This window comes from Rhineura floridana, chromosome 1 (assembly GCF_030035675.1).
Source record: "Rhineura floridana isolate rRhiFlo1 chromosome 1, rRhiFlo1.hap2, whole genome shotgun sequence".
Taxonomy (NCBI): domain Eukaryota; kingdom Metazoa; phylum Chordata; class Lepidosauria; order Squamata; family Rhineuridae; genus Rhineura; species Rhineura floridana.
In genome coordinates, this window is record NC_084480.1 from 283,169,414 (window position 1) to 283,180,688 (window position 11,275).

Consider the following 11,275-nt stretch of genomic DNA (forward strand, 5'->3'; position numbering starts at 1 on the left):
GGTTATCTCTATCCAGATAGGGGCGTAGCTGGGCCACCAACTGAAGTTGGTAGAAGGCACTCTGTGCCACTGAGGCTACCTGAGCCTCAAGTGACAGAGATGGTTCTAGGAGAACCCCTAAGCTACAAACCTGCTCCTTCAGGGGGAGTGCAACCCATTGACTACCAAGTGATATTTGTGATACAGGAAGTGAAGGAAGCTGCTCAGTTAAATACTTGACATCATAATGCAGGATTGCAATCAGTGTTTATTCATATGAATTGTCAAATCTTTAAGTTCCAAGGCTAAAATTACCCTATGCTGGTGTTAATTTTTGCTGAGTCTTAACTAAAATTGGTTCAGCTGGCTTTGGAGTGGAGCTGAAAGAAAATTATAGTGAAGTTCATGAAAAGCATTGTATTCTGTCATAAAAAATTCTCTTCCAATTTTTCTAACATAATCAAGAGCATCTGCATCATGATTGCAAACCTTTCTATACCATGAAAGGTAATTTTTTTCTTATTGGAATAAAAATGGAGATTTGATAAAATATTACCTGATGGTCAAACTGTTTTAAACAACTGAACATGATAATCTCAGCAATTTAGAGAACCTTTAGTAATGCAGATCACGAATGAAATAGTGTTCTTAAAATTACCCTTTCAGGTTGTGGGATTTTCAAATCTGGCATTAATGGATTCTTCTTCCAGTCTTACAAGGAGCCCTGAAAGTTATATAGCACCTTGGAGCCGCATTCTGAGATATGGTGTGACTGCTGTACTCTGGCTAGTCATTGCCATAATACAGGTAGAGCTTTGCATTGTCACTATATATTTAACTGTCTTCACTTCAGACTCACATACATACATATTGTTATAAGATTATAATTTTGCTTATATTGCAAGTCCTTGAAAAGACAAACAATGCATTTGTGTTTTTATTTATTTATTTAAAAGATTCATATACTGCTTGATTGTAATAAAACCACATAGTAGTTTACAAAAAAAATTAAAATTATCAATAAAAACAGATATTTTAAAACATGCAAAAACATCTTCTTTTGGCTATTGGGCTAGTTCCTATTTGGACATGTATTTCTTTTGGGAAGAAAACAGAAAATGACATCCATCAAATGATTAGCATAAGAGTTCTCAATTGGTGTTATCTTAGTATTTGTTCTAATCAGACTTGTTTGTGAAAGTGTATGTACCAAGAATACATGCAGTAATATTTTGTTTGTTTGTTTATTAGATTTATATCCCACCCTTTCTCCCAGTAGGAGCCCAGGGTTGGATACAGAGTGAAAAATTAGCTTTCTGCTCAAACATTATTGGTAGATTTTTACTATGGAAAAGTGGTTTACAAATATTTAAATTAAATTAAATAGATGTATTATTTGAAATAATTCATACAGAAGCTGCAGATTTGGGTAAATAAAGTAAAATGATAATACACTTGAAGACAAAACAAAGAATATAACTGTCCTTGTGGTCTTCATACTTAGCTGAGAGAGAAGATAAACAAAAGAGCAACAGCAGGCCTGCTCAAGTTTTCTCAGGGGGGAAAAGCTGTGAAAAAAACAGGATTGCAAAGTCACCTGTAGCAAATTAGCCAACAACTTGGAGGCAGGCAAACAGTATACAGGTGCCCAACATCCAAGACTGAAATAACTGGGATTCAACACACTATAATCTTACTCTGTTCTTTGTTTTTTTAACTAACCCCCCCCCCCCCCGCCGCCTCTTTGGAAGAGGCAGAGTGCCTTAGACTTTAGAAAGCAGTGACATAATGGGCAGCTGGTGGCTTATGCCAGTGTAACTGTTTCTGTTTGGCTTGCCTAAAGCAGATCAAGTACATTTCATTAACTCATTAGTAAATCTGATTTGTTACAGATGGTATACTTTTCTGTCTTTTACGAAAGATTTGTAGAAGATAAGATAAGGCAGTTTGTTGATTTGTGCTGTATGAGCAATGTAAGTATTTGATTATTCTATCCTTTCAATTGATACCTTTCTTTGTGGAGTGTATTTGTGCTTTAAAATGTTACAAAGATGTAGTTTGTGGTGTAGTCTAGGAATTGATAAGCAAAGCTGCTGTTATTTATCTCACCAGTTCTTTGCCAAAAACCTCTTCAGGGTTTGATTCCTTACTCATTCATGTGATAAGGAGAATATTTAGTAAACGCAAGGCTTCCAACAGTAATTTGAGAATCAGCCCTCAATCCAGACCTCCCACCCTCACTCCACCAGTCAGGAGTTGGGGGGGCCATTCACAAACACATCTTTCTCACAAATACACACACGTAGTTTCATAGATGCCCAGAAGAGAGTGATGTGCAGTTTCCAAGTATATTGTGACTTACTAGCAGCAGCATGGTGGTGCTAACTAATAAATAATAAATTTGCAAAACTTTTTTAACAGCTGAACATGATAATCTAAGCAATTTAGAGAATCTTTGCTAATACAGATCATGAATGAACGATACTTAGAATTCTGCCGTCTTGTGCAGAGAAACTTCAAATCCCATTTAAAATAAGCATTGTAAAGTACTGAATCTGTATTTCTTGAGATGCAAATGTTGTACAAGAAGTTGATAATATAAGAAATGGTGCATAACAAGTTGAGATGACAGGATTCTAGTTAAGTCCTGTTTCACAGGTGGTTCTTCGGATAAAACACATGACTTCTTAACTCAGTCTTATTAACTGTAAAACATTAACACGTTCCCCAGAGATTACACATATCCATATCAATGTACATAATAACCAAGAACGCAAATACATTTAATATTACAAAAGGGAGATACCAACTTTAAAGTTGTGCAAACTCCCCACCTCCAATAATTCATAAATTTAAAATAAGCATTGTATTGAATCTGTTTTTGTTAAGATGCTGAATTTTATTTTTATTACATTGTAGATTTCAGTCTTTCTGTTGTCACACAGATGCTTTGGATATTATATTCATGGTCGGTCTGTGCATGGACATTCAGATACCAATATGGAAGAGATGAATATGAACCTAAAGAGGGAAGCGGTATGTAAAAGAGCCAGGAAGGGGGAATCCAAAAACTCATTGTATTAAATTGTATGGTTTATATCCAAAGTAGTGCCAAGTCAGTTGTTGCATTAGCACAAAGATTTATGCTTGTGCAGCGGAACTCCCCCTTCTTCCCCTGCGCATCCCCTAAATCTGTTCTGGGGCTCCCCCAACCTTCCAGAACAGATTTGGGAATGGCGTGGGGGCAGGAAAGAGGGAGAAATGTCATTGCGCAAATGTAAATTCTTACATTAATGGAACGAGTGCATTCAGTGCCACACTATATCAGGATTGTGCATGAGAGCTGTGATCATTATGTATTTCATTGTATTTGAGTTGCCACTCTGAGGGAAAAATTGAGAGAGATTTAAGAGTAGGCCAAACAATAACAATTTGTCATATTTTCTAGAATCCTTTTTATACCATCAGATATGTGGTATCATGAGGCTTGTATTTCTTGCCATTTTGGATTGTTTTTCATAACTTCAGAGCAATCTATGGAGTATTATCTGGGCCATTTAAAACAGCATGTTGTACCCTGTTCTACATAATTCATTCCTATCATCCTTAACTATTGGCCATAGTGGCTGAGGCCAATGAGAATTGGAGTCCAAAAGTATCTAGAGGGCCAAATTTTAGCCACCCCTGGCCTGGAGTCAGACTGACTAATAGGTTCTATTAGATATATCTTAAAGTAGGCAAAACCTGAAAGAACCAGCTTGTGCAAAAGAGTATACATTACTGTTGTCTTAAGTGTTTATGTTACCTGCATAGCTTCAAGGAATCTTTAATAATCGTAATTGGACTGTCTTCAAGTCAATTCTGACTTATGGCGACCCTATGAATAGGGTTTTCATGGTAAGCAGTATTCAGAGGGGGTTTACCATTGCCTTCATCTGAGGCTGAAAGGCAGTGACTGGCCCAAGGTCTCCAGGTTGTACTCCAACACCTTAACCACTACACTACATTGGCTAGGTGCTGATAATTCTTTCTTCTTGTCCCAAAGTAACTTTTAGAAGTGAAGAGCAGTAAAGAGTCACCATTCTGTCCTTTGCATAGCTGAAGATACTATTTGAAGAAAAATTACTTCTACTTATCTCTGTAGCAAGATTGTTGTACCTTACTCAGTTTTGCTTTGTTAAAAAATATTTTTGTTGGAAAGGAGATAGTAATTTCACGTAATTTTGTATTAACATCCTGTCAATTTTTGGGAATTCAGCTGGAGGTCATTTTGGAGGGGAGGGGAGCAAAGGTTTAGGGAAAAAATGAGTCAGGATCCAAAGAGCAACCTGAGTGTGCAAGGCGGCCTTGTAGTCTAGTTCAGTGGATTTTGTGGCAGTTCTTTGCAAAGCTGACCCCAATGTTTTATCAACAACTGCATCTGAAACTCCCATTTCTTCCTTTCGTATGCCATCCCCCACACCAATATGGGATGTTGCTATTTGAGAGAAACAAATGTAAAAACCCCTTTTGCAAACACAGCTCATTGGTTCTTTGGATCCTTGCCTTAATTTTGTTTTTGTTTTTTTCAATTTTTCTCTCTAGCTGTAACTAGTTAGCATTTCTAGTGCAAGATAGCATTGTCCTAACTCATCTATCCCTAAAGGGTAAAAATGGCTGTTGTACAAGTTCGGCTTAGTCAGAGTGACACAGATGACAAATTATCAAGTTTTTTCTTTGTACATGTTGTTCCAGCAATTCTACTTTGTCATTTCCTTAGGAGAATCTCTGTAGTCAAAGAGGCTTGTTACCAAATACAGACGGCCAGACATTTCAGATTTCCATTTCAGGCAAGATGAGGCAGCAATATGATAGGATCCATGAAACGTTAACAAGGGTATGTATATTAGTGGTAGACTTGCTGCCTTCTGTATTTTGAATATTTGTCTAGATTCTAGTCCAGGGAAACATAGAATCTTCCACACATACTTTTCTTAATCTTGTGTGTCCTTGTATAGCCAATGTATCTTCATTCTCTTGTCTGTGTATTGTACACATGGGTCATTTTTTCAATGATCTACTATTTGAGTGAGGTTTACATTGTACATCTGTATTTTGAATGCTTCCATGTGAACTGGACAGTTGAGCCTTTTGTGTAGAGTGTTATTTCATATCTAGGTCTCTTAAGTAGCTGTGTGGCAGAACCTTAATGTTCAAAAACTGAAATTAGAGGTGACACATAGGATGTGGAATGCTATTCCAGTGCTGGTAGTTACCTTTAAAGCTCCACATACCTTGGGACCCAAATACCCGAGGAAGCATCTCTTCTCATACCAGCCTGCAAGATCTTCTGCTCAGTCCTTGCTCTTAAGTACCGTCTTTCTCAGAAGTATATTATGTTAAAGGAGACGGCTTTCACAGTGGTAGTGCCCCCACCTTTGAATGTCCTCCCTAAAGACTATGCCTAGTGTCTACTTAACAGTCTTTTCAATACCAGGCTAAGGCTTTTTTGTTTCCCACACATTTTAATATGTATAATCCAGGAGTGAAGAATCATTGGCTCTCCAGATGTTGCTGAATTACAACTCCCATCAGTCCTAGCAAGCATAGCTAATGGCCAGGGATGATGGGAGTTGTAGTTCAGCAACATCTGGAGGACCAAAGCAGTTTCTCACACCTCGGATTGTCCCTTAGCCTGCTTTGTAATTTTATCTGCTGTCTTTTTTATTATGATTGCTAAGTGTTTGACTGTGTTATGTTTTTATTAATTTATTATCTGTATTGTATACTATCCTGGAGTCTATTTTGATGAAGAGTTGTACAGAAATGTTTTAAATCAGTCAAAAAGTATTCACACCAGCATCTATTAAAATGAGATTGCAGCTGACCTTTGATAGAACTTCCTGTATTATCAGCTGTGAATTTGTTCTGTTGCATGGGACCATTTTCTTTGAACCTTCTAGTGCAGTCTATTTTTAGGTACTATGAGTGGTTTAGAATTTTGTGCAATCTTACATGATTTTAGCTCCCTTCAGGTGTTCGAGCATGTTAACTTAACATGTGAGGGTGGAATGCAGAAACAAGCATGCTAATTGCACCCCCCAGTCACTGTTCTGATCACAAGTTGAAGGGCAGTCCTCTGAAGTCTCCTGTACTCATAGAGGTTCCATCTGAGAACCTGGATTTTCTAGATTCCAGAACACATGAGAACCCTCTACAAGTAAAGGAGGCTTCTAGCTTCAGATGATCACCCTCCAGTTTTGGGGAGATGATCATGGTGATGACTTGAGAGATGGAACTAGTGTGCTCATCCCCATACACACCCTCTTGTGTTAAGTTAACACAGATATCAAACACCTGAAGGAGACTATAGCCTTAAAGGTGTCTTTCAAGCCATTCATTGCAAACATTCAATGTGCTAAGTGTGGAGACCGGCAGAGACTTCCCAGTAGTTTCATATGAAATGTCATGTGTCATGTGCAACTGTAATGTCAAAAGAGACCTTAACAATGCATGCAATAAATTCAATTTTACTCTTTTTTTCTCACCCAGAAACATGGTCCTGTTAGACTTTTGAATTCATCTGCATCTACATTTGAACAGAGCACTAAAGCATACCATACCATGAATAAATTTCTAGGGTCGTTCATTGATCATGTAGGTATTACAACTAACATTTAATTGAAAGATGGGATAGTGATTTTGAAATTGTGGTTTATTCTGTTTTTATGAGGCTGTAGATTAAAGATTTTATTGTATACTCTGCAGGAGCTGATTCACTGCCCTACAGTCAACCCCACAGCAGTTCCCTTTCCAAGGGGCATTCTTTATGCTCTTTATTATTTATTTATTATTTTATTTATATCCCACCTTTCCTCCCAGCAGGAGCCCAGGGCAGCATTATTGGGGTGCCTGGATGTGGAACTGCCTGCTCAGGAAGATCAGCTCATTCCCCCTCTGTTGATTTTTCCATTATCTTTTGATAATTTATTTGTTTGTTTGTTTGTTTCTACAGATCTTTGACCTGACTCTTGTGTGGTTTTTGCTTTTGTTTTTTACTCCCTCCTGATTTTTTTTTACTTTTTCTGCTTCTGTCTTTTTTATCTCTATAAAATTTATATTGTTGTTTACTTTTAATTTGTTACATTAGCCACCTTGAGCTTGTTTGTTCTGAAGTGGAATGGTGGGGAATAAATCCCTAAATAAATAAAACAGTGTCTGTCCTTACTTTTTTTATAAGCGGTTTTATAATGCAAAAGTTCTTTAGGGTTATTTTGTTTTTTTCACTTTTATAGGTTCATAAGGAGATGGATTACATTGTAAAGGACAAATTGTTGTTGGAACGAATCCTTGGCATGGAGTTTATGGAACCAATGGAAAAGAGCATCTTTTACAATGGTATTATCAACCTAGATGTTAGACTTTTATTTTAAGCAAGCAGATGCATCCTAATGGCTTGTGCCTATGAGTCCCAGTCATTTCTGCAGTATATTTTTTGACAAAGCACTTTAATGCTATTGGGGCATGCCAGAAATATAGTAGACAATATGGAGCTGAATCACTCCCAAACGCATGAGAAATGAAATGAGTAGAAAAAGGGTAAGGTATATCTGAAATAGGGAAGATCATTATTATACATCCACATAAGCAAAACTACACCAGTTGTCCTGGTAATGGCTCTTATAAAGCTGCTGTGGCTTTACCAGCATAACTTCTATACTGTTACCCCTAAGAATTCTTAGGAGTTGTTCCTTGAAGCTGTCTGTATGTTTTCACAGCCTTCTCTCTCAACTTGATGTCAGGACTTAAAACTTCCTCTTAAGAGGTCAGAAGAGATGAGCTGCTCCTATCCTGCAGCATTTGTCAGACAGAACCTGTTTTTTCTTGAGCCCTGTAATCCTACCTGAACTCCATGTGGCAGGCATAACAAAATAAGTTTTGCCTGGCATAGGATTAGCCTTTAGCTTCTGTACTTGTGCTGCTGCAGCTAAAGCTGATGTCTGGAGTAATTAGGCTTAATGGAAGGAAATATAGAAGTTAGTCCATCAAAACTTTGAGAAGCGATGCTCCAATTTTTTTTTTATGGATAGTGGTTTTCAGAAGGGTCTTAAAGCTCTGCAATGCTTTGGTAGAAATTCCAGAACAACAGTTACATTAGTCTAAGGGGGTTGCAGATAAGTTCAGATGGCACTTGTTGGTTACATGAATGAGGAAATAACTACGTTCTTTCTCCTACGGTTTTGAAGTGTGTATGCATAGCTCCTGTTTTAGTCATGGTGATATTTGCATTGCACAAAAGTATTTGTGTTTTTTAGTTCTAAGATATATAAAGAAATATACTGAGAGAGATCAGTAAGGCTATTTATCTTATTAACACGAGTCTTGGGAGTCTGCTTCTGATTTTTAAACAGTAAGCATTTATGGACATCTGCATGCAATGGGAAGTCATACAATACAAACCCATTTTATAAATCCAGTTATTACAGTGATTTCTTTGACAGTGATAGCTGTATCTGTGGCAGATTATCTGTTTTACATTTTTTTGTTTTTATCCATTCTTGTTTGTTAGAGATAGTATACAGGTTTTTCATGAGATTGTTTTCTTTCTTGCAGATGAAGGACATTCTTTCAGTAATGTTCTTTATTATGGAAATGAAGCCACCCTTCTCATCTTTGATATGCTGTTTTTCGCTGTTGTGGATATCGCTACCCAAAGTTTTGTTTTAGCAGCTGTTCTGACATATTTACAACAAGAGGTAAACCTCTTTATTAGAGTAAAGAGCAGGTGTGGGGAACCTTTGGCCTTCTAAATGTTGCTGTACTACAGCTCCCATCATCCCTGGCTATTGGCCATACTTGCTGGGGCTGATGGGAGTTGCAGCTGAGCAACATTTGGAGGGCCAACAATTCCCCCCACCTGGATCAGAGAATGCCTTTTGTTAAAACATAGTTCATTGCAGTTTGTAGTCTCATTTATCTGCAAAATATTTTTCCACATTAGAGAAGATGATTTATTTATTCCTAAAATCACTAGACACTATTCAAAAAATAAAACAGGTGCTGCCTCCAAACGTAAAGTCCTAAGGGTACACACCTTGTGTTGGATCCAGACAGGACTCTAATCCTATGGAAGTTTCTACTGAACACAGCAAGGAGAGGTGAGTTTTGCCAATGTCCCCCTGCAACAACAACAACACCTCCCATGCTGTTCAAAAGCCCCATCCCACCCCTCCAAAACAGCTTTTCAGTGGGTATAGGGAAAAGGGGGAGTGAGCAAAACCCACCTTTTTCCCCCTCCCTCCAACAGAGAGCTGTGTAAGCAGAATTCCGCTCTCTGCATATCTGGATCCAACCCAAAACACACTGGAAAGGAAAAGGATCCATGGTAAAACCTTTTGGGTTTTTCCATTGAAATACATAATGCCTAGACTAGTATAAGTTCATGGCTAGCTTATCTCTCCCATGGAAGGATATTTATAGAATCTTGTCATTCCACTTCTTGCTTCAAGTACTGGGCAAGCTGATAGTGTAAGTTCAATTTGGCTTTTGCAAACAGCATTATCTCTTAAGCAATTAGTGCATACTGGCAATTAGTGCAGCCACTGCCCCAATTTCCAATAAAACCTGCAGTGTTCAGACAACAAAGGTACATGATTGTAATTGTTTCTGTTGGCTGTTAAAACGCTTTACCAAGGGCCTCTAGGGTTTTCAAGGAAGCCTAAACTTGTTAGCCCCCCAAATTTCAAAAGAATAATATCAGTCCTGTTAGCCTAATCTAGACGCATCAGTTTACAGGACTAATTCCCAGCTTTTGGCACAAGAGCACAATTAGAACCAATTCCAGCCTTGGCAGGCTCCTTGCATAACACCTCCAGGCAGACTCAAATTAAAGGGAGCATTTGCTGTGATTGCGCACCATTGTGGTGGCTATTTCTCTTCCTATTCTAGCGATGAAACCATGCTGAGATCCCAAAATCATTTGCACCTTCCTACTCTATCATTGGGACACACATGCTGTACAATGCTCATATCATGAAGCTAGGATTTTTTTCCTCTGTCTCATGTAGGACCCCATGAAAATGCCAGAATAACTTAACAATACAGCCATAGAAAGACGTTTGTCTCCTTTTCTGTCACACATCTCTGTTGCAAAATTGACCAGACAATCATTATAAAGATCTTCCAGTAATAAAGATGTTTGGAGTAAACGGCACATACTGTTTCAGCATTGGTAGCAAGCTCTGTTACGTGAAGTTTGGTGTTGCTTTTGTAGAAGGGAGGTCATTCTATGTGGAAGCTACAAAGTATTTAGAGATAAATTGCTAACAGCTGTCTCTCTAGGAAGAGCAGCTTGCTTTAGAGTTACTGTTGGGATGACGAAAAAAACCAGATCTTGTTTTCAGCCTTTTATACTCTCTGGTTATTATGCGAGATGCTTAACTTGGCTTGATCATACCTGAGAAATCTAAGACAGTAACAGATGAGATTTAAGAGCATCTACCATTAGCTTAATCTGTCAAATTTGTAGCTACACAGGCAATATTTTGTGTGATCTATGCCATAACATCTGAAGCTGGTTTTATGTTTTCAGATTTTTAGGTTCATTCGTAATACAGTTGGACAGAAGAATTTAGCATCTAAAACTTTGGTGGATGAAAGATTTCTCATATAAATGGATGTGAAAAGACTGTCTGGAAACCAATTATTACATGTAAAATGACAAGCATTGAAAGGATTTGCTTTTAGTACTTTGTAAATATTAATGTATAGAATTTCTCTTTCATATTGTATATTAGAAAACTGATATTTTGGATTAAATACTTTTGTACTTGTAATGGATGGTGATGATTCACATGCCTTAAAAAGGATGCTAAGATAAAGAAAAATGTCACTGTCAGTATTAAAGCTAAACCCATGATAGTTTATGTATATTTGTATGTGCCTGCTGCAGTGTTTTGGGATTTGTGGACTGGGGAGGAGGGAGAAATGCTCAAAGAGTACAGGATTGAGGTGGCTATGTGTAAGTAAGTATGCTAGATTGAGGGCAGGAGCTGCTAAAACTAGAAAGGGAATTGCTTTTGGCTGCTGTACATCTAGCTTCTAGTAAGGTTAGGAGATAGAGGTAGGCAACAGCACAGTTTCTTGCAAACTTCATAAAATCACATCTAACAGGAATGTTTGAGACACTTCCTGAATTTCAGGTTTTAATGACTCCAAGAAGGAAGAAATTCATCATGTGTGGGGCAGCCCCTATCACCCTCTCATTGTTTTTGCTATATGGACTTGAACCACATATGGAATAGATCAGCTTTCAAGT

The 11,275-nt window shown here is 37.8% G+C and overlaps 1 protein-coding gene across 4 annotated transcripts in view; it reads left to right on the forward strand.

The window, feature by feature from the left end:
• TMEM67 (transmembrane protein 67) overlaps positions 1-10,889 on the forward strand; it is a 66,125-nt gene extending 55,236 nt beyond the window's left edge. For 3 of the 4 annotated variants that reach the window (XM_061602943.1, XM_061602952.1, XM_061602961.1), the window contains exons 21-28: positions 646-786; positions 1,872-1,952; positions 2,899-3,015; positions 4,739-4,855; positions 6,511-6,615; positions 7,254-7,356; positions 8,572-8,714; positions 10,550-10,889. In XM_061602943.1, coding sequence (XP_061458927.1) covers positions 646-786; positions 1,872-1,952; positions 2,899-3,015; positions 4,739-4,855; positions 6,511-6,615; positions 7,254-7,356; positions 8,572-8,714; positions 10,550-10,630 — 888 coding nt within the window. In that variant the 3' untranslated portion in view covers positions 10,631-10,889. Of the gene's footprint in view, positions 1-645; positions 787-1,871; positions 1,953-2,898; positions 3,016-4,738; positions 4,856-6,510; positions 6,616-7,253; positions 7,357-8,571; positions 8,715-10,549 lie in introns of those variants that run through there. The other variant, XM_061602971.1, reaches the window with a different exon arrangement.
• The last annotated feature ends 386 nt before the right edge of the window (positions 10,890-11,275 follow it).